Source organism: Meriones unguiculatus, chromosome 10 (assembly GCF_030254825.1).
Source record: "Meriones unguiculatus strain TT.TT164.6M chromosome 10, Bangor_MerUng_6.1, whole genome shotgun sequence".
Classification (NCBI taxonomy): Eukaryota; Metazoa; Chordata; class Mammalia; order Rodentia; family Muridae; genus Meriones; species Meriones unguiculatus.
In genome coordinates, this window is record NC_083358.1 from 16,858,919 (window position 1) to 16,883,038 (window position 24,120).

The 24,120-nt window shown below is 40.8% G+C and overlaps 1 protein-coding gene across 3 annotated transcripts in view; it reads right to left on the minus strand.

Annotated features, from left to right (window-relative positions):
* The window catches only part of Pdpr (pyruvate dehydrogenase phosphatase regulatory subunit), a 45,008-nt gene that overhangs the window by 12,888 nt on the left and 8,000 nt on the right, over positions 1-24,120 (minus strand). For all 3 annotated transcript variants that reach the window (XM_060391954.1, XM_021632523.2, XM_021632522.2), the window contains exons 3-15: positions 23,159-23,292; positions 15,118-15,199; positions 14,864-15,027; positions 13,724-13,845; positions 12,904-13,021; positions 11,566-11,715; positions 10,428-10,620; positions 7,375-7,499; positions 5,241-5,396; positions 4,520-4,653; positions 3,532-3,680; positions 2,638-2,750; positions 856-950 (exon numbers count right to left, since the gene is read on the minus strand). In XM_060391954.1, the coding sequence (XP_060247937.1) occupies positions 856-950; positions 2,638-2,750; positions 3,532-3,680; positions 4,520-4,653; positions 5,241-5,396; positions 7,375-7,499; positions 10,428-10,620; positions 11,566-11,715; positions 12,904-13,021; positions 13,724-13,845; positions 14,864-15,027; positions 15,118-15,199; positions 23,159-23,292 (1,735 nt within the window). The remainder of the gene's footprint in view (positions 1-855; positions 951-2,637; positions 2,751-3,531; positions 3,681-4,519; positions 4,654-5,240; positions 5,397-7,374; positions 7,500-10,427; positions 10,621-11,565; positions 11,716-12,903; positions 13,022-13,723; positions 13,846-14,863; positions 15,028-15,117; positions 15,200-23,158; positions 23,293-24,120) is intronic.

Sequence of the window (24,120 nt, forward strand, 5' to 3'; positions counted from 1 at the left end):
AATCAGCTGCTACAGGAACCAATAAATGTACATACCTGACAGTTAAATGTACTTCAGAGAATATCCTAATCCTTACAAAATAAAACAGGCTTGAAAAGTTAAAAAGAAAATTTGCTTGGTCATTTTACTTGCTTAATGAAGGTCAAAGTATTAATACCATCTTAAGAATATGAACCTGAGGCTGGAGAGATGGCTCAGAGTCAAGAGCACTGGCTGCCCTTCCAAAGGTCATGAGTTCAATTCCCAGCAACCACATATATCATAACCATCTATAATGAGGTCTGATGCCCTCTTCTGGCCTGCAGGTGTACATGCAGGCAGAAAAGTGTATACATAATAAATAAATCTTAAAAAAAAAAAAAAGAAAGAAAGAAAGAAAAAAAAAAAAATAATATGAACCTGGGGCTGGAGAGATGGCTCAGCGGTTAAGAGCACTGTCTGCTCTTCCACATGTCCTGAGTCAATGCCCAGCAACCACATGGCTGCTCACAACCATCTATAATATGATCTGATGCCCTCTTATGGCATGCAGTTATACATGTAGATAGAGCACTCATATACATAAAAATAAATTTTTTAAGATATGAACCTGCCACCACAATAAAAGAAATATTCTCTGATATTTAAAAAACAGCTTCTGCTAGGAATGTGGCTTAGTTGGTACAGTGCTTGCCTAGCATGCATGGAGCCACGGGTTTGATTCTCTGCCATATAAACCAAGTACATACACACCTGCAATCACATTAGAAGTATAAGGCCATCCTCTGCTAGATAACAAGTTTGGGACCAGCATGCACTACATGAGCCCCCCCACCCCCGCATCACAAACAATAAATTTAGATTACTAGCACCTACCTTGCAAAAGAGAGTTGGAAAGTGGTCTGGAGTCATAGGGGCATAGGATAACTCAGACAGCACATCCACAGCTCGAGGGCCAATCAGATTGAGGGCTACAGGGTAAAGAACAAGAGATGTCCAGCCTCTCCAGGGGACTGCTGAGCCAGTGCAAAAAGTCTCTTCTGAGCTTGTCCACTGTCCTTGTTTCTTTACCTACTACTGCGATAAAATACACTGACAAAAGCAACTGAAATAGTTTTAGTTCACAGTTCAAGGTCAGTCTATCATGTCAGACATCAGAAGCTTACAACAGTTGGCTACATGACATCTACAACTGGAAAACAATGACAAAAGCACGCTACTGCTTAGTTCCCTCTCTCCATTTCTGCAGTATAGGGTTCACATCAGGGAACAGTGCCAGCCACACTGGTGGGTGTGATTTTCCACAGGCATATACATTTATTTATCGCCCAGTGATTCTAGATCTTGTCAAAATGGCACTAAAACTAACCACCACATCCACCTAGGACCTAGCCTAGAGCTTTAAAGTCATTTTTAAAGTTTCCCTTTACTTAGGGACCTGAGGTTCAATGGCAAGTACCTGAGCCCTGGCATATAAACCTCTGCTAACAGAACTGCTGAATGCAGCTGCTGACTGGCTGGTGTGAAGAGCCAAGCTAGTATGGTTCTTCTCCCAAGTTCACAGGAAGGATGTATTTTATAGTCGTCTCTTCAGTGAAATAAGGGCTGTGAGACCAAGACCTAGTCAAGAGGATACTTCCTGGGCTGGCCATATGCCATTACCGTATAGTTCTCTTTCTCTTCCTACATGATGGAAGTAGCTCCAGGGATTGTCTATCCATGCTAGACTCTGCTGCCTATGACAGAACACATAACTGCTCTAGTACAGGCTAGAACACAAACAGTGTTCAATAATACTCTGCAGTTTGCTACACTAGTAGCAACAAGTTAATCACAGTTGCGGCTAATGAGAGTGAAGGCCTAGATAAGATGAATAGGTTGAGTTAGATGAATGCTAGTCTGGTTTCTCCTCCCACCATGTGTGGCTCCTAGGGATGAAACTCAATTAAGTTGGTCAATTATCTATGTGTAGAGTGTCTTATTTTCCTTTAAAGATTTATTTTCTTAAGGAATATACAGTTTGGTTTTTGGTTTTTTTGAGACACCTGTGGCTGCCCTGGAACTCACTATGTAGACCACACAGCTCCCGGGTGTTTGGATTAAAGGCATGCATCACTACATCTAGCGAAGGGATAAAGACTTGATTATTTTTATTTTATGCTCATGGATGTTTTGCATATATCTGTGTAGGTACTACCCATGGAGGGCCGAAGACGACATTGGAAGTGAGCTGCCATGTGGATGCTACTGAGTGAACCAGGGTGCTTAGAAGAACAGCCAGTGCTCTTAACTAAGCCCTCTCTCTCCAGCCCCATAGACTTTTTAATTTTTATTTTATGTATACAGGTGTTTTGCCTTCATGAATGTATATGCACATACAGGCAGGTGCACAGGGAGGCCAAAAGAGGGCATCAGATGCCCTGGAACTGGAATTACAGGCAGTTGTGAGCTGCCCTCTGAGTACTGGGAATGGAACCCTGGTCCTCTACAAGAGCAGAATGTGTTCCTAACTGCTGAACCATCACTCCAGCCCCAGCGGGTCTCTTTAACACTAATTCTGGCACTCACTTGTAAAATCAAATATAAACAAAGAGTATGTAAAGCAGAAGACAATCTGAATGTGCTTCTTTACTTGGCTGAGTCCAGAAGGCTGATTACCTGTGTATTTCCAGGTGACATCCTCCAGTACCAAGTTGCTGTCTTTCGGCATGTATTTGTTAAGCCAGGCCCAACAGTGGACCTGCTGGTCAGTTGGAGAGATCATGAAGAAACTGAAAATAAGAACACCCCAAAATAATCAAACCCAAAAGGCAGAAAAACAATCAGGAACCAAACATGTAGTTTCAAAGCCTCACTGAGAACTCTTAGAAGCATTCTCTTAACTTTCAGGGAGGCTATTTCATCCTAGATTCTATACCAATAATGGCAAAATTACAGACTTAGTAACATTCTTAAAGAACCTTCTCCTGTTAGGATAACATTTTTTTAAAGATTTGTTTATTTATTTTTTTTAAGATTTATTTATTTATTTATTATATACACAATGTTCTGCCCACATTTACCAGATCTCATTATAGATGGTTATGAGGTACCATGTGGTTGCTGGGAATTGAACTCAGGACCTCTGGAAGAGTGGCCAGCAGTAGCACTCTTAACCTCTGAGCCATCTCTCCAGGCCCCCAAGATAACTAACTTCTACACCAAGTTTTACATAGTACAACTTCTTCTGCTTTTATGTTTTATGTTTTTAGACAGAGCGAGTCTCACTTTATAGTCCAAGCTGCCCAGGAACTCATGTTGGCCTCAAACTTATGGTAAACCTGCTTCAGACTCCTGACATTATAGGTATGAGCTGCCACAGCCAACCTCAGTTTTTTCTGTTTGCCTTTACAGCTTCTTTACAGCTGCCTAATGATTTAGACAAGGGTATATGAAATAGTTTCTGGGTTCCTAGGACTGTGGGCTCTAGAGAAGTATTAAAGGCCCTGCTTTCAGAGGCCTGGAAGTATCAGCTTATTGGAAAGAGCAGAAGGGGACAGCAGCTCAACTCACCTGCGTTTGTTCAGGCGTGCAATGCTACAGTCATTTTCATACCCTCCATATTCGTTCAGCATACCAGTATGAACAATGTGGCCTACGGGCACATCCAGGTCATTGGAGAAAAGGTACTGAAGAGTTTCTAATGCCTGATCCCCAGTAGACTGCACAGAAAGGGACAAAGCAAGAAATGTAAACACAGGAGCACCTAACAGCACTAAACCTTACTGAAATTCAATGATATAACACCCACATGACACTATTTGCAGGTTTACCTTTTGTAAGAAGCCACAAGAAAAGCTAACCATCAGTACTTAAGATAAATGGACCTTTCTAAGGAAATTAAATAGGAGCTAAATTTCAGAAAAATATGATTATATAGATAAAACCCTGAAATAGTATAGAGTTCTTTCAGAGTCAGTTTTGAAGCAGCATGAAAAAAACAGGCATTTGTGGGCTGGAGAGAATTAGCTGCTCTTACAGAGATCTTGACTTCAATTCCCAGCATCATCAGAGCAGCTCATAACTAGAGTCCCATGAGATACGATGCCCTCTTCTAGTGTCCAGATACATAAGCAAAAAAAATACTCATACATAAACATGATCTTTGCTGGGCTGGTGGCACTTGCCTTTAATGCTAGCACTCAGGAGGCAGGCAGATCTCTGAGTTGGAGGCTAGCCTGGTCTAGGAAGTGAGTTCCAGGACAGCAAGGGCCACACAGAGAAACTGTCTCAAAAAAAAAACAAAACATTGGGGGTCTAGAGAGGTAGAGTTCATTGGTTAAGAGCACTGACTGTTCTTTCAAAGAACCTGGGTTAACTCCCAGTACCCACACGGCAGGCCCAGCATGCACATGGCACACAGGCATACACTGAAGCAAAATAACCACACACATAAAATTAAAAACATGAAAAATACAGGAAAGGAAGGAGAAAAGAAAGACAAGCATTCAATAAGTAGGAAATGTTTCCCACCCTGCTGTTTTAGTTCTCAAATACTTACAGTTATTTCAAATTTTGTGAAAGAAGACATGTCAATGACACACACAGCTTCCTTACAGCATTTGACTTCAGACTCCACAATATCAAACCAATCTGGCTTGTAGAAAGTCTTGCTCTGCTCCAATGCAAGAAGGTCTATGAAACAGAAAAAACAAGGTGGAAATAAAAAGACTTTTTGATACTGAGTAGTCCCTCATATATTTCGTTATGGCCTACAAGATTTTATTTTTCATTCTTCCAGGAACACATTCTAGCTATATGCACTTAAAATTTACCACTTTTAAGAAGGGGGTAGGAAGAATTGGTTCAGTAGCTAAAGTGCTTGCTATAGAAGCATGAGGACTTGAGTTTGGTCCCCAACATAGATATATAAAGTTAGGTGTGGCAAGGCATCCCTATAACCCCAGCAGTAATGGGAAAGGACAAGAGGATCCTGTGGGCTTGATGGCCAGCCAATTTAGCCAGTCAGTGAACTCCAGATTCAGTGAGAAAATCTGTCTCAAAAAGTGGAGAAGAGAGAAAACACTCAACAGCAATCTCTGGTCTATACAAGGGTGCATACATACATACACACATATACACACACACACACACACACACACACACACACACATGAAGCCAAGTGTAGTGGCTTATGCCCATATAATCCCAGCCCTTGAGATGCTGAAACAAGAGGGCTGATAAGGATTCAAAGCCAACCTGACATACAGACACATTCTTACCCTTGTTAGGTGGAACAAAGTACTTTGGTCTCTCAAATCCGTGTTTCTCCATCCACCTGGCTCCTTGAGCATCCAGCCGGTCATAGAGGGGAGATGTGCGTAACTGCCTCCCAGTCTGGAAGTCCCAACGGGGAACTTTCAGATCGTATATCAGAGCTACACAGATAAACAGTCTGTCAGCTGGGCCTGACAACACAAGCTTATAGTCCCAGAGACGTAGGTGACCAAAGTAAAAGGACTTCAAATTCAAGGACTACCTGGGATCCCAACTAGACTCCAGCCAAGCCAAGCCTGGGCAACTAACTTGTGGTGGTTAATGTGAATGGCCTTCATATTAGGTTTATATATCTGAATGCTAGGCTCCCAGCTGCTTTCCAAAGAGCTGCTTTGGGAAGGACTAGAAGGTGTGGCCTTGTTGAAGAAGGTATGTCACTTGGGGTGAGCTTTGAGGTTTCAAAAGCCCACACCAGATCCAGTATCTATCTCTCTTCCTCCAACTTGTATATAAAAATCATCTATTGCTCTAGTACCAATCATGCCTGCCTGTTGCCATGCTCCCCACCATAATAGTCATGGACTTAATCTCTGAAACTGTACACAAGCCCCCAGTTAAATGGTGTCTATTCACAGCAATAGAAAAGCAACTAGGGCAGCAAATTAGCATGTCCCTATCTCAAAGCAAAAACTCAAAGACGAAGGCTAGGACTGAGGCACACTTCCCTAGCATACATGAGATTCTGGGTTGAGTTCCCACTACCATAAAAAGAGAGGGGGGGGGACTGGAGCAATGTCTCAGTACTGGCTGCCCTTCCAGAGGACCTGGGTTATTTCCCAGAACCCACCTGGTGGCTCACAATTGTCCTTAACTCCAGTTCCAGGGGATTTAATGTCCTCTTCTGGCCTCCAAGGGCATCAGGCACGCAAGTGGTGCATAGGCCTAATACTCATACATAAATATTTAAATAATTTTTTTCTTTTTGATTTTTAAGACAGGGTTTTTTTGTGTAGCCTTGGCTGTCCTGGACTCACTTTGCAGACAAGGCTGGCCTTGAACTCACAGAGATCCACCTACCTCTGCCTCCCTGGGTACTGGGATTACAGGCATGCACTTGTAAAAATTTAAAGCCAGGCAGTGTTAGTGCATGCCTTTAATCCTAGCAGAGGCAGGCAGATCAGCCTGGTCTAAAAAGCAAGTTCCAGGAAAAGCGAGATCTGCTCTCAAATAAAAACAAAAAAATTTAAGTGTAAAAAAGGCACTTGATTCTTTGCTGTGCTGCAGAGATCATCATGTTTTGTGTACTTTTCCTTCAATATGTAACCTCTTCTGAAGAAAGAGGGTTTGTAGCATACCTTCATTTGGTGGTTCTGAAATCTGAAAGGTGACATTATTCACATAACAAAGCTAAAATCCAAATTAATTTCTCTTTTTTTTAAAGATTTTATTTTTGGAGCTAGAGAAATGGCTTAGCATAAGAGCACTAACTACTCTCCCAGAGACAATGAGTTCAATCCCTAGAAACCCTACATAAAGGGAGGAAGAGAAACAAACTTGTTCTCTGACCCCCACTCCTGCTCTGTGATACATGTATCCACACCCACACAACAGACACAAAAATACATATAATAAAATTTTAGAAAAAAAAGAAAACAATGGTTATTGGTGATAGAGTAGAGAACTTGCCAATTAACATGCAAGAAGCCTCAAACCTCAGTACCACAAAAAAGAAAAAAATAAATAAAAATAAAGGAGAAGCCAAGGAATAGTGGCACACACCTGTACTCCCAGCACTTAGGAGACAAACACAGGAAGATCAGGAGTTCATGGCAATATAGCAAATTAAAGACAGCCTGGATTTTATGAGACTCCATCTCAAAAACAAAACCTACCAATGATTTCAAAGCCTAGGTGGGAAGCTGAGCGTAGCACTCATGACCTACTAAAAAGGATGCATTGCTAGCAACACACAGGAAGCTGCAACATACGATCTGCAAGTCCTGCTCTACTTTCCTGCTCCTAAGTATCAGATGGGGCCTAAATCCTTATCCTCAAACCTGAAACTGCCACACATGAGAAAATCAACTCAAATACAGAGCTAAGGAAAACCTTGACTGATAAAAAGAATAGTATACTTACGCATAACTTCCATGACCCGATGGCGCAGAAAGGTGCGGCTGCTCTGGAGGGCTCCAAAGCGCTGCAAGTCCAGTTCCCAGACATTTTCAGATGGATAACCATATACCATCCATTCAGCAAGGAACCTGTTTAGATGGAGACAAAAACTGTTGGGCCTCAGATGATACACAGAGAACAATTCAAATAATATCATACAAGAAAAAACTAATGGAGTCAAGGGTCTGTGCTGCCACAGAATTTGAGCAATTCTGGGCAATTTTCTTATATTTACTAACATGAGCAAACATGGATCCAAGTACAGTTCTCATAGAACCACTGTAGAAATTCTTTTTTTAAACAGGCCCTGGCTGTCCTGGACCTCACTAGGTAGACCAAGCTGGCCTAACACCCAGAGAGATCTGCCTGCCTTTGCTTCATAAGTGCTGGAATTACAAGCAAATGCAACCATATCGACTTTTGGGGATTTTTTTTTTAATTTACATGTATGGGTGTTTAGCGTGCATTTAAAACAGCTGGTACGTGCAGAGGCCAGACAAGATCCCAGGAACTGCTGGGCTAGAATTACAGGTGGTTGTGAGTTGCTATGTTGGTGCTGGGAATTGAACCCCAAGTACTTTGGAAGAGCTGGTGTGCTCTTACCTGCTGAGCCACCTCTCCGGCCTCATTATAAAGATTTTAACCCTAATAATAAAAAGTCATTAAGACATGTCGTATCAATGAAGAAATGTGTGTATTCGTTTTTTATGAACAGTCACCAGGACAGTATTATGCAGTCGCCACACCATGTCTTTGCTCCAAATGGTTCGGATGGCTCTTCAAAGCCACCTGGTAAGTCACTCAAGGGTACTGACCTCATGAGTTTCATTTTTTCCTTTCATTTACTGAGTATTTTTTTATATGATTGGAGCTGGCACTTGTGAAGATCAGAGGATAATTTTGTAGAATCAGCTCTCTCCCTTTGCCTTTACATAGATTGCTGAAATTGAATTTAGGTCACCAGGCTTGTGCAAAGAGCTCCTTCATCCATTCAGCCATCTCATGAGCTCCCCAAATTCGGTGAAAAAAAATACTTTAATTATGATAAAATACAGTTGATCCTTGAAGAGCAGAGTTTTGGATAGAGCAGGTATATTTATTTCTGGACTTTTTTTTTTTTATTGTTGCTTCGTGACAATTAGAAAAAGCCCAACTCATTTATCCTACACATATCAAAAACACAGAGTTAGAGAGCTGGAAAGACAGCTCAGCTATTTAAGAGCTCATACCACTCTTTTTTTTAAGTCCCCAATTCAACTCCCAGGACCCACCCTATAATTTCAGCTCCAACAAGGGGGTTCAACACCTGACCACCACAGACACCTACATTCATGTGCACACACTCATATACACAGGTTAAAAATAAAAACTTTTTTAAAAGGAAAAAAGAGGGGCTAGAGAGATGGCTCCGCAGTTAAGAATACTGGCTGCTCTTCCAGAGGAACCAAGTTCAAGTCCTAACATCCACATGGCAGCTCACAACTGTCTGTAATCCAGTGCCAAGTGATGTGACACCCTCACAGACATACATGCAGGCAAAACACCAATGCACATAAAATAAAAATAAATAACTCTTTACATTAAAAAAAAAAAAAAAAAAAAAAAAAGGAGCTGGGCAGTGGTGGCATGCCCCTTTAATCCCAGCACTCAGGAGGCATAAACAGATGGATCGCTTGAATTTGAGGCCAGTGTGGTCTACAAAGCGAGTTCCAGGCTACATGGAGAAACCCTGTCTCAAAAAAAAAAAAAAGTATGCCAAAATGTATCATAGGTAAGTCTATTTTATTATTTACTAACAGAATATATAGACAAATATATTTTAGTATATAAAAATTCAAATTAGTTTTCTTGGGGAAAGTTGTTTTTGTTTTTAAACAGTTTCTCACTTTTTGTTTTGTTTTTTTCCAGACAGGGTTTCTCTGTGTAACAACCCTGACTGGCCTGGAATTTGCTTTGTAGACCAGGCTGGCCTCAAACTCACAGGGATCTGCCTTTGCCTCCTGACTGCTGTGATTAAAGGCATGTACTGCCATGCCAGGCCCCAGTTTCTCACTCTTAACTCAAACTAAGCAAAAATCACTATGTGGTCCAGACTGGCCTCAAACTCACTGCAATCCTCCTCCATCAGTCTCCTAAGTGTTAGGATTACAGGCATAGGGCACTATATCCAGGTGATCAATCTTTTTTTTTTAACCTGAGAATAAGGCATCCTATGATGCTGAAAATGACCTGATCTTGATCCTTCTGCCCTTTACTTCCCAAAAGCTGGGACTGTATGCATTCAGCAAGAATAACTGATCAACTATTTTAAAGTGTGTGGCTCAGTGGAATTAAGTCTATCTATACTGTTGTGTAACCACTATCATAATCCATTTCCAGAGCTCATTTCATCTTGCAAAACTGAGACACCAGATCTATTTAACAGTACCTCCCCACCTTCTCTTCCAAACCCTGGCAACCACTATTTTTCTTTATGTTCCTAAGACTACTAAGTAAAGTACCACACAAATGGAAGGGTACAGTATTTGTATATCTTTGTGACTGGCTTATTTTTTTTATTTTTGAAACAGTCTCACCATGTAGCCCTGGCTGGCCTAAAACTCTCTTCATGGGCCAGAGTGGCCTCAAATTCAGAGATCTACCTGCCTCTGTCCTCCCCAGTGAGGATTAAAAGCATGCAGCACTATCCCCAGCCAATTTTTGTAAATACCTACGTTTAAACTAAATCTAATTGCCTTGCTTGATTGCCTGTTTCACTTAGGATAGCTGGTTACTTCTAACCTTACACAATCAAAACACTAACATTTGTTACAAGAGAAGAATTACAAAAAAATTTCCACAGTTTCTGTGGCTAACTAAATGATTGAGTTTCCAAAATATATTATTCAGTAACTCTCAAATATATACTATTATTAACATTGCTCTCTGGTCACAGAACATATTCACAATAGGTAATCTGAAAGGGAAGAACCTGCAAGCTGTGGTGTCCACAGGTGACTCTGTGTAAAAAGACTTACTTTCCAGCTCCTCCACCCAACGACAGGCCAGCAGAGTTCATCCCTGCCAGGACAAAGTAGCCCTGTACTACAGGAGACTCGCCCATGATGCACTTCATGTCTGGTGTGAAGGTCTCAGGGCAATTCACCAACTTCAAAATCTCCAGAGTCTCCAATACTGGCATCCTACGCAGGAGGGAACTCAACAGGGGCTCTGAGCAATCAAAACAAACCCAAACAGAGTCCTCACCTTTAGGGAATTAAACTTTTTCAAGTTCTTATACTTTTTAACTCTTCCTTTCAAAAAATACTCTAGAGGATCTTTTTCTAAGAGTCATTTGGTCAGTTATGAGAAAGAAGAGAACTTGGTAAAATTACAGAACACACCTGCAAAATGCCTGGCAAGGAGCCACAAAACAAAAAGTAACACAAGGCTATAGACAGTAACCTCAAAGGGGTCAAGGTGTATGGAAAAGAACTTACATACCACCTAACATTTCCATAAAAGACAGCGTTTCCTACATTGAGATGGATGTAAAAACAGGTTTACACCTTATTCTGTACTATCTCTGGCAGTAACAGAGGGAGACAAGAGTAAACTGGTTAAGGGGTAAAAGGGTTTAGTATCCTATAAGCAGCAGTTAACTTGTTTACAAGCCCATCAAAGATGGAAGAAAATTAGGAGATCTTTTCATAACCTTTCAATTTATAACTATGTAACTACAATAATTTTTTAATAAAGACAATTAAAGTTATTTAAAAACGTAATAATTAGAAAAATAATCTACTTCCACAATCCTCCTGCCTCAGCCTTCCACAGGCTGGGATTACAAGCAGGTATACATCACCAAGCCCAGCTAGTAGTTCAGCTTTGTAGAAACCTCTTCAATTTCAGTAAGTCTTTGTAAAAGAAGGTCCCCCTTCTAAAGTTTCAGTGGTGATTTAAGTAAATAAGTCAAAGTTCATTAAGACCATAGACCCCTGAATCTAACCAGTAGCCATAGCCTTAGATCAAGCAAACTCTCGACTGTTCATGATTACTACTGTACTTCCTGGAGTTGTCTTAAAGATAAATAAAAAACTACTCATGAAAATGCCTTGAAAAATACAACATTTTAGATAAGTAGAAGGCACTGTTGTTATAATTTACTTCACATACCAAAGTGATCCCAATCTTCCCGAAGGTTCTGAATTTCCAACTGGTTCTTGCCTTCAGTGAAAATAGGTTTTGGGTTCTTTTCAAAGCCACCAGACAAGATGCCACCCTGCCAGTTCCTAATGTAAATCCTTCCATCAGCATCCACAATAGCTGAAGAAGAGAAATGACAAGGAAGTGTGATGAAGAGAAAAACAAGAAGTCAGAGACCGGCCAGATTCCTAGATGGAAAAACATTTATAAATGGCTTTACCAACAACACAGCATCCACTAGTCTTAAAATACCATTGGAGGTCATGGATAAGGACCTTCCCACTCAAGATTACAGATTAGATTGTTTCTCCAATTATCCCCAAAATTACCAGGAACCTAAAGGCCAACCCTCACAACCAAACTATACTACCACTGTGCCTGGCCAAAGTCTAATCTCCCTTCCTGGAGGTTCAAAGTTCATTCTCTGAAAAGGGATCAAAACCCACCTAAGTTCAGCATGCCAGCCTCTGCCTCCATAAAACAAAAGTGAATTCAAGGCCAGCCAGGACTATACAATGAGACCCTGTCTCAAAAGATAGAATAAAATAAAATAAACCCCACCCAGGCTGGAGAGATGGTGCAGAGGTTAAGAGCACTGGCTGTCCTTCCAAAGGTCCTGAGTTCAATTCCCAGCAAACACATGGTGGCTCACAACCATCTATAATGAGATCTGGTGCCCTCTTCTGGCCTGCTGGTTCACATGCAGGCAAAATATTGCATAAATAATAAATAAATCTTTTAAAAAATAAAAAAATTAACCCAACCCTCTCCTTTTGGCAGTTTGCACCACTGAAGTATATGGCCTGACTATGCACTTGTGCAACGCATGCCACTCAAGTTAAAAATGGAAAAGTTATGCTCCATATTCTCAATCATCTCTATTAGGAATTAAAATTAGCTTGAAAAAAAAAGTGGGGGGGGGGCCTAATGGTGTGTTCATTCTGGCCATCTTTTCCTAAGAAGTAATCAAAGAGCCAGGTGCAGTATCCCAGCACTCAGGGGGGCAGAGGTAGGATGATCTGTGAGTTCAAGGTCATCCTGATCTACAAAGTGAGTCCAGAACAGCCAAAGCTACACACAGAGACCCTGCCTCAAAAATCCAAAAAACAAAAACAAAAAAACAAAGGGGGGGGTGGGAATCAAAGAAAAAAAGTCAGAATTGGATTCGCCCCCTGTAACGTGTTCCAGAAAAGAAAAAATTCCTCTAGTCATAATGTGTCCTTAATGAAGAGTCTTCCTTTCAAAGGACAGAATACCAGCAAGGAGATAAAATTATTCATAGAGGAAAGAAAAAGCACAAGTCCTCACTTGGAGTGCTGCTCTGCAGAGGGGCGTCGCAGGGGCGAGTCAGAAGGTAGAAGTGCTCACAGGCGTGCAGCGGGATGCTAACCGGCTCCTCGTTGGACAGACCCAGCTCATATGCCCACTACAATGCACAGTTTGTGGGTAGGAAGAGGAACAGAAACACAAATGAGCAAGTTCAGCCCACTGAACTAATTTCAAGTGGCTTCTGACTGCTCCTGCTACAGTGTCAGGTACAGGGAGACACATTGAGCCTGCTTTATCTAGTTAAAGAATTCAGATAGCAAGCAACACTGTACTTTTTAAATCATAAAATTATCCTTTCAATGAAAAGAAGATAGAGTTCCCAGTCAAATGAGGCCCTAGAAATAAAAATGACTGGTCATCATCTAGAAACCCCAAATGCCACTTATTAAATAAACTTTACATAACAGAAAGTATTTCTAGGCCCCTTCAGACTGTAGAGTAGAAAGCAAATGACCAATCTGCTTCAGAAGTTGAAGCAGCTTACATTCTAGAAATTAGATCCATGGTTCCGGTATTTTATTTGAGTTTGTATAATGGATTCATGTTGATGCCTATTTGGTGGCCTTCTGATTAAAACAGAACTACTTTACTCAGTGTGGATAAAAAAAGGCTACACCAGCTGCCTGTATCTGAGGACTAAGTGTAGGTTTCTGGTAGAGAATACAATTCTGATTACCCAGTCCAAATAAGCAGTGTAGTACCTGGTGTCTCTTTAACCAATAAAATGATAATCTTATATCTCCACAGAAGAAAGTCCAAGTTAGATAAAGTCAGAAACCAAGTACTGCTGGTAATCTACCTGACCAGCACAGTTGACAAAATATTGGCATTCAATCTGTCCTTTATCCGTCTCCACACCGGTAACTTGACCTTTTTTGATCAATACATGAAGAACACTTGTCCGGTCATAAATCTGAACACCTGTTACAAAATAAAGAAAAAGAAAGCAAATTATCAGCCATGCAGTGGTTGTGCATGTCTTTAATCCCAGCACTCAGGAGGCAAAAGCAAGAGAATTTCTGTGAGTTCTAGGCCAGCCTGGTCTACAGAGCGAGTTCCAGGACAGCCAAGGCTACACAAGCGCGCACACGCGCGCGCGCACACACACACACACACACACTGTCTCGGGGGAAAAAAAAGGCAAATTATTTGATGTTACAAAATTAAGGTCACTGAAACTCATTCTCCACTCTAAAGAGATACTAAAGAAGCTTGCAGTGCCTTAATTTAAAAACAAAACCTCAGCACGAACAGTGACATACAACTATAATTTTAGCACTTTTGAGTCCGAAATTTGGCTAATATGCCAAGTTTCAGGCCAGTCTGAGCTATACTGTGAAACCCTACTAAAAAAAAAAAAAAAAAAAAAAGAACTTGGTGGTGCACACCTGTAATCCGAGAGCACTCAGGGAAGTAGAGGCAGGTGGATCTCTGAGTTTGCAGCCAGCCTGGTCCAGGACAGCCAAGGCTTACACAGAAGCCTGATTTCAAAAACACAAAAACACACACACCTGTCTGGCATGCCCAAAGTACTGGGTTCAATTCTCAGCACTATATATAACATATAATGAATCATAAAATACATTAAGTCTTTCTCTGATTCACTCTGGGTCACATTTACACTGTAGATTAAACTCCCAAATTTTTCTCTAGCCTTGGCACTTCTCAAATCCAGGGGCAAGGACTCTCATAAGTCTGACATGTATTAATCAGCACAAGCAGTTCTTTAGAACAAGAAAAAAAATTAACGATGAGGAAATAGTGGATACTATTGGAAAATGCAGTGCAGTGGTCAACACTGGAAAACTGAATTCCCATACCTTTCTTTCTCCATATCTTAAGCTGGTGTTGGTACCTACTGTGATACTCTCTTCTTCCCAAACCCATGCAAATAATAATTATAATTAATTAACTAATCGATACACAAAGACCTGCTCACCATTCTGGGAGGCAGCACTTGCCAGGGCAAGAGCCACATCAGCAGAGGACACTATTGCATCATCAGGAACATGCATAGCCCCCACCAGATCATGGACATTGAGGAGAGGGTGAAGTTCAGCCACTTTCTTCGGGGTGATGATCTCAGAAGGGATACCTACAACACTGCCACATAACACAAAAGGACAGTGACGTTTATGGGCTCTCTGAAGACCAAGTGTGCAAAGTAAGAGGAGTATATAGTCTCTTACGTACTTTAGCCTTGAGTTGATACGCTTCAGAGAGATCAAGCGGTCCTGAGTTTGGGCCAGAGAGATTGAGCCTGTCCTTGAATAACCTGTAAGAAAAGTCAAGCAAGAGGTCCAGTGGGACCCACCAGATCTGTAAGTTAGACTGTTATGAATCACTATCCTTGAGGAAGTACATTTGCCCCTTTAGGCTTCTAGCAAAAGTTACAACACCAGAGACAGAACCGCTCTCAGTTCACAGTTTTATGAGAGTCAACTAGCATCCTAACATACATAAAAGCAGTCATAATAATAAATGCGACAATAGGTTAAAGTCTTGCTAGGGACTCATCCCTTTCTTTTATCCCTTTTTAATAGTTTACATCTTTCCCTTTTAGTCTTGGTGGGAGTACATTCCTTAGTAAAAGCCATTCATAACATCTGTTACCAGAGAGTCAGTCAGATCCCCACTCCTTCCCCAGTACAGCCAAACAACAAGCTGTTACCTAAACAAAGCCAAGTGGACCTTCTTAGAACATTCAGTCTTGAGCAAGTGAGTGAATGACTGGAAGACTCTCATGTACTGCAGAGGCAGTAATGTCCTGGACAGCTCCTTTCTCTTCCCTAGATCCTGGCTCCCTAGCCTGTCTACATCTGGAAGTTTCCCGGAATTGTTATTAAGTTTTGATTCTTCTTGGGTGGGAAGGTCTTCTGAAACTGAGGCCCAATGCCATCTCCACTTCACCTTTTTTCATACTGATTTTTTCTGTTACAAAAAATTTCTTATAGCCAGACCTGATAGCACATGCCTTTAATCCCAGCACCTGGAAGGCAGAGGTAGATCTCTGAGTTCAAGGCCAATAAAGTCTACATAGTAAGTTCAAGACTAGCCCGGGCTACATCGTAAGACCCTGTCTCAAAAAACAAAACAAAATGTATTAATATATTATGTGATTACATGAGTAGATATACAAACGCCACAGCATGTGTGTGCAGGTTGGAGGACAACTTTCTCAAGGTCAGTCCTCTCCTTCCACTATGAGTTCAGGGATGGCAAGAAGTTTTACCTACTAAGCCATTTCACCAGTTTGTATTCTTTCTCCTCCTTCCCCGCTTCCAGGCTGTCCTTGAACTCCTGATCCTCATCCACCTTCACCTCTTAAGTCCTAAATTACAAGCATGTACCATCATACCTGGCTTATGTAGTGCTAAGGATCAAACCCAGGGCTTCATAAATGAAAGGCAAACAGTCTACAATATGAGCTATATCCCTATCCCTGTTTGTTTTTTTAAAAGATTTAATTAATTTATTTTAAAATTATGTGTGTTTATGAAGGTGAACACAATGTTTGCAAAGACCAGAAGTTATAGGATTATCTTATAGGAATAATAATACAAAAGGTAAATTATTGAATCTATATTTCAACTTAGAGCTTTAATTATTTTCCAACAAGGTTATTGTACATTGATAGATATTTAAGGTTTTCACTGGTATAAATCTTGGTATATAGAATTCAATTTTAAGGTTATTTTTTTATATAGATATTTGTTTCTACTCTGCTATGAGGTTATTGGGCCTATAAAACTAATTATAATATAAGATTTACTTCCAGTCTTTTTAAAAGCTGCTATTACAAACTGTTTGGGGGTAGTTTAAAAATACAAGTTAATAATTAATCAATCAGACTCAGAGTCATGTCAATCACTAGTCTCGCTTATCACAAAATAAACATCTAGGTAAACAGTAAGTGGCTAAAAACAAGCAATGTTTCCCTGTTCAGATTTACAATAGATAAATGAATAGATAAATAGATAGATAGATAGATAGAGATAGATCGACAGAAATATGATTATGTACTACTTATGATAAATAGATGGTCTTCAAAAACCTCAGAGACCTACAGAATATGGCATTTAAAGATGTTTTTATTAATTTAAGGATTTATTGACTAGACACGTCAGTTCCTGAGAGCACCCCATCCATTCGGAAAAATATGATGAGCATCCCAAGACTTCCAATTTGGAGTCTATTTCAACTGGGCAAAAGGTAATGCCCCTATACTCTCTACAGACAATATGCTTTGCGAAAATGGACAAAACCTGAGCTGACTGCCTAGCTCTGCCATAACAGGGTAAGCAAGTCCTTCTTGCTTCACAAATATGTCTGTCAGATATACTAAGCCAGAAGGCTGAAGATGATGCTCCAACATTATAGAGGTATTGGGTGACTGTCCAGGCAGCAAACTGTCTCTGTGTCATTTTTATTAGTTTTGGAAGCTGCTTGTTACACTTCCTGCTTGCTCAGATAATAATGTTATTCCTTCTCCATCCCTTGATAGGGTTGAAGACCAAATAGTTGTAGTCTTACAATTAAGCTTAGTTGTTTAGGAATTAAGAAAATGTTTTTGACAGATACAATATAAGATAGAAAATGATGTAGGTACAGAACTTTAAACTCACCAAGATAGGACTGTATTTTCTTCAAGGTTGCCAAATACAAATAAATGTAACTCTTTTATAACAGTTTTATGATTGTTTCATAATTGTTCTTACTATATATACAGTTTATTATAAAAAAGGCCTTTTAAAATTAGACAGAAAGGGGGAGATGTTACAGCATGGTCTGGTGCTTTATATTCAGATGTTAATTGCTTGCCCTCCAACTCCCTAAGTTCTTAATGTTCTACAAGCTGACCCACCCTCTCAAGTATACCAAAGTGATACTGTGTAACCTTGTGTCCAAATAATCCCTAATTGGTTAAATAAAAATGCCTACACCTGGGAAGGGCAGAAGTAAGACAATTGAAGCTAAGGTTCACAGGCTTAGAAGACCCGAGAGGGAAAAGGAAGAGGCAGACCCAGCATTGGTTATTGCGGAGAGAAGCACATGACCTGGAGGAGCCTGCTCTGAGCATCAGCATGGCTGGAGAGAAGCAGCCACATGGAAAGCATGTGCAAGTATTTATGGGACACTGGACAGGAAATAGCCCAGAGAGAAATGATTAGAGCAAATGGCATGGGATATAGGGCTGGGAGGTAAAAAGAGGTTAGTTTCTGCCCAGTTGCAGTACATAGGCATATTAAAAATCTATCAGGGGGGGGGGGGTTGGAGAGATGGCTCAGCAGTTAAGAATACTGACTGGGGCTGGAGAGATGGCTCAGAGGTTAAGAACACTCTCTGTTCTTCCAAAGGTCCTGAGTTCAATTCCGAGTGACCACATGGTGGCTCATAACCATTTACAGTAAGATCTGGTGTGCAGGCAGAATGTTGTAAAAATAATAAATTAAAAAAAAAAAAGAATACTGACTGTTCTTCCAGAGGACCCAGGTTCAATTCCCAGCACCCCATGGTAGCTCACACCTGTCTATAACTCCATGATCCAATACCTTCATGCAGACATACATGCAGATTAAATACCAATGCACATAAAATAAAATTTTAAAAAATATTATTAGATGTCTGTGTCTTTATTGATATGGTAGTAGTTAAATAATGACTGCTGTAATAATTCTGTGGATTAATAGTAAACATAAATAGTTACTTTTTTTCTACAAGAAGTGGGTGTTGGAGTCCCTGGAGTTGGAAATACAGGCAATTGTAAGCTTCCTAATGTAAGTGCCAAGAACTGAACTCAGGTCCTCTGGAAGAACAGTACATACTTTGTAACCACTGAGCTATCTCCCCTGTGCTGTTACGACAAAGTCTAATTCTTTAATCCAGGACGTTCTGGGATTCATAACAATGCTCATTCCTGCTTCAGCCTCCCAAATACTGAGGTTATAAGCATGAGTTCCAGCTTCTCTCAGGATTTTAACTGAGTGGTTAATCTGATCTGCCAACCTGACAGAATCTCCTAGCACACACGTGTGGACATGTCTGTGAGGTCATTTCCCGGGAGGCTCAACTAAGGACCGAAGACCTATCCTGAATGAGGCAGCACCACCCCACGGGCTAAGGTTCTAGCTGAAATAAAAAGAAGGCGAGTACAACAGCAACATCCATCTGTCTCCTAACTGTGGACACAAGGGGAGATGACAAGTCACCTCCTGTCCCTACCATGTCTTCCTCACTAATGTGTGCCACCATCTGTACCCTCAAACTGTAAGTTAAAACAGATCCTTAAGTTGAGTCTGTCAGGCACTTTGTCAGAAGCAACAAGTAATACACCCTCCTTCTCCAACACTGAAAAGCCTGGTTCTCCTCATCCTTAGTGAAGTTACTCTCTAGTTACTGCCATATATTACTCATTTGCTGAATCCCAGTACAAACAGAAAAGAACAGAACTGTCCACATCTCCTCAGGAAAAAAACATGCTAATTAAAGGCCAATTGCAGCAAATGGATCTGTCTTTAGACTAAGAGGGAACAGTTTAAACACCCTAGCCAAAAATGGACATAATGTAATGCCCATTATTATGGTTTCAGATACACAGAAGCTGGGGTAAGAGGGTCATTGGAGCCTAGGAGTTCAAGTCCTGCCAGGGCAATACAGTAGGACCCTGGCTCAAAACACAGAAATGCTCATGGTCAAATGCTCCCTAGGCTAATTCTTTCACCTTACTTTAGTATAATACTCACTTAAAATACTGTTGGTCTCTTCCCAGCCTTTGAGATTTTATATCTGAGAATATAAATGTTAAAATAATTCAAAAGTGGGGTTTGGAGGGATGGCTCAGCAGTTAAGCATTCTTGATACTCTTGCAGAGGACCCATGATCAGTTCCAACAGCCCACATGTTGCCTTACAACCACCTATAATTCCAGTTCCAAGAGATCAAACACCCTTTTTTGGCCTCTATAGGCACCAGGCACACACATAATACATATATACACATACACACATATCCAGCTCTTGCAGGATATTTGATCACACTGTGAACCTCAAGATTGTATTATTTACTGGAAAAACCTGTTTTCAGTTGTGGTCTGACTCAGCCTTAGCACATACCTTTAATCCAATAACTTTCTGCTTAAATATTGTAAACAAGATTAAATAAAGTCAACCATGAGTCAGAGCAAGCAACCAACTGACAGGAAGTAAACATATGAAAAAAACCACAGAGAGTAAGGGGAAGTCAGGCGGACAGATACGGAGACGCTCGGGAAGTAAAAGGGAAGGGGATTTTGTTTGTTTGTTTTGTTTTTTGAGAAGGCACAGGGAAAGAGGTTTCTTTACTCCTTTTGGGCAGAGGAGGTCAGTTGGGTGTTCTCTGCCTCTCTGAACTAGCAGGCTTTCACCCAAGCTTCTACCTCCCAAGTCGTTACTGGTAAAAAACAAAGGATTGAGATTTTGTTTAAAACAACAGCAAGCAAAATATTCATATAATGTGGTAGTTTGAATGAAAATGGTCCTCATAGGCTCATATATTTCAATATTTGATTCCCAGTTGGTAGACTATTTAGGAAGGATTAGGAGGTACAGCCTAGTTGGAGAAGATTTATCACTGGGGTTGGGCTTCGAGGTTTTAAAAAAGTCCACACAAAAGGCTGAAGAGATAGCTCAGCAGTTAATAGCATTGGCTGCTCTTCCAGAGGTCCTGAGTTCAATTCCCAGCAACCACATGCTGGTTCACAACCATCTATACTGGGATCTGATGCCCTCTTCTGGCATGCAGGTGTACATTCAGATAGAGTATTCATATACACAAAATAAATTAAAAAAAAAAAAAGTTTGCACCAGGCCCAGTCTCTCTCTCTTCCTCCATCTTGATCAGATAAAAGTTCTCAGCCACTGCTCCAGTACCATGCCTGCCTGCCCTCAGCCATGCTTCCTACCATGATGATTATGAACTCTAACCCTATGAACTGTAAACAAGCCCTCAACTCAACACTTTATAAATTCTCTAGGTCATGGTGTGTCCTCAGAGCGATACAACAGTAACTAGAACATGCATATAAAATAAAAATTAATCTTTAATATATATATACATATGACTTTTTTGGTGGGGGTGGAGGTCTCACTATGTAGCTCTGGCTATCCTGGAACTCACTATATAGCCCAGGCTGGCCACAAACTCACAGATATCCACCTGCCTCTACCGTCTAGGTGCTGGGACTAAAGATGCAGCACTATACTCAGTAACATATGATTTTTAAAGCCAAAATTACAGAAAGTTCGACTTAGACACCCCTTCCTGATTGCAACTGTTACATCCTGTTTTTCACCTACCAATGTCAGTAGCTTTATTTTTTCTGTATTGCTATTTTGCAAACATCTGCAGAGAGTAGCTTTAAATATGTTTGTTTGGGGCTGGAGAGATGGCTACAGTTATGAGCACATACATCTCTTCCAAAGGATCAGAATCCAATCCCTAGTGCCTATATCAAGCAGCTCACAAGCTGCTATAACTCCTGCTCCAACTTCTCTGGCACCTATGAGCACCTGCACTCTTTTCTGGCCCCTGAGAGTACATATATATGTGTGCCTACACACATGCAGACATAGGCACATACATACAAATAAAAGAAATCCTAAAAGGAAAAATTACAGTGGGGCATTGGTGCACACCTTTAATCCCAGCACTCAAGAGCAGAGGCAGTCAGATCTCTGTGAGTTTGAGGCCAGCCTGGTCTATAGAGCAAGTTCTAGTTCATCCAAAGCTATTATACAAAAAACCCTGTCTCAAAAAATCAAAAGAAAGAAAGAAAAAGAGAGAGAGAGAGAGAGAGAGAGAGAGAGAGAGAAGGAAGGAAGAGAAAGAAGGAAGGAAGGAAAGAAAGAAAGATTCAATTAGAACAAAAAACTAAGGCCAACACTGTGGAACTACTTTTACTAAGTTTGTTTTAGAGTCCTTGGTGGCCAAGTTCAGTTACCTTACAGGGAGTGTGGTGATGTACCCCAGGCAGGGACTAGAAGAAGCAACAAAACAAAAACAACAGTATTTCATTTCATTACCCAGAAAACTGAGATATACTCAGTCTCTGGATAATCCATCAATTTTGTACCAACTAATAGCCCTTTTCCCATTTTGTCACACTGTTTATTAGGACTGAACTGTCCTTCCAACAGTGCAGACATTCTCCTGGCTAGCATCCTCACTAACGCCCAGTACTATTTTAGTACTACTTAATTTACAGTTCTACATCTTCTTTCCCCTGACTACACAGATAATGTATTTTTTTCAATTTATTTATTATTTATATGTACATTGATGTTTTGCTTGCATGCATGTCTGTGTGAGGGGGTCAGATCCCCTGAGCCTGGAGTTACAGACAGTTGTGAGCTGCCATGTGGGTGCTGGGAATTGAACTGGGTCCCCTGGAAGAGCAGCCAGTGCTCTAATCCACTGAACCATCTCTCCAGTGCCCCAGATAATATATTTCTATACTTCATAATATTAGTTGGTAAAGTTTATGAATTGAACTATGATTTAACTGCTAAGCACCTGAACATGTGCTCTTTCTCCTTCTCTTTGTTTAGGAGCTAAGTGCTGCCATTAATTATACTTAGAAAGCAAGTCATTAACTGTATTTAAATGAGTGAAATGTATTTTTAAAATGGCCTAGAAAAACTTTCATATCATGATAATAATGTAATAATGATAGGATCTGTAGGCTTTGGGTTCAATACACTCATACCAAAAAAAATTACAGTTATAGAATCTGAAAATGCCCTGAGATTAGTGATTGCAATCTCTTCATTCTATAGGTAAAGAAGGTGAAGACAAGCTACATTACTTGCCCAAAAAATATCAAACACAAGTCTTTTTTTTTTTTTTGAGACAGGGTTTCTCTATGTAGCCTTGGCTGTCCTGGACTCGCTTTGTAGACCAGGCTGGCCTTGAACTCATAGCCATCTGCCTGCCTCTGCCGCCCCAGTGCTGGGATTAAAGGCATGTACCACCATATCTGCAGGCCAAAAGACAGCACCAGATCACATTATATAGATGGTTGTGAGCCGCCATGTGGCTACTGGAAATTGAACTCAGGACCTCTGAAAAAGCAGGCAGTGCTCTTAACCTCTGAGCTATCTCTCCAACCCCAAACACAAGTCTTAATTACCAGATGTAGTAACTACTGAGTAAGGGTTTGGAGACAGGAAGACCAATAAACAGCAGATTACCTTCTTACCTGTTTGGATGCCTGTTTCTTGCTCTAACTGATGGTAGAGTTTGTTTGAATAGTCGGCCATCTTTTGTTCAATGCTTGAATGCCTAGCAGTGCTGAGGATGCCAGCGCAGAACCTTGTTGAGCCAGCAGCCAGCCTGCAGCATAGATGCAAGATACTGTTAGAAAGACTCAGTTGTACCTATGGATATATGTCCAGGTTCCAGGGCTACAGAAGCCTCCGCAGATTAAAAGCAATGGTTGTTCCTATAAAAGATACAGGTTTGATTCCCATCACCCACACAGTGCTCACTATTGTGGCTCACAAGTGTCTGTAACTCCAGCTAGGCATGGTGCCACACGCCCTTAATCCCAGCACTCTAGAAGGAGAGGCAAGCAAATCTCTCTGAGCACCAGGCCAGCCAAAAACAACATAGTGACACTGTCTCAGCAGTTAGGAGTATGTGTTTCTCTTGCAGAGGACCTGAATTTTATTCCCAACACCTACACAGCGGCTCAGAGCCATCTGTAACTCCAGGTCCAGGTTTTTCCAACACACCCTCTTCTGGCCTCCACAGGCACCAGTCATGTATGTGCTATATAGAGACATATATGTAGACAAAACAGCCATACACATAAAAAATAAATAAATAAATAACACAAAGGACTGGGGAGATAACTCAGTGGTTAAGTAACCTTGCTGTTCTTCCAAAGGACCTGAATTTAATTCCTAGCACTCATTTGGTAGCTTACAACTACCTGTTTTTGTTGTTTTTGTTTTTTATACCTTATTTATTTTTATTCTATGTATAACGGTGTTTTAACTGCATGTTTGTCTATGTGAGGGTGCGGGATCCCTTGAAACAGGAGTTACAGACAGGTGTGAGCTGCCATGTGGGTACTGGGAATTGAACCTGGATCCTCTGGAAGAGCAGTGTTCTCAACCATCGAGCCATCTCTCCAGCCCTTACAACCACCTGTTAACT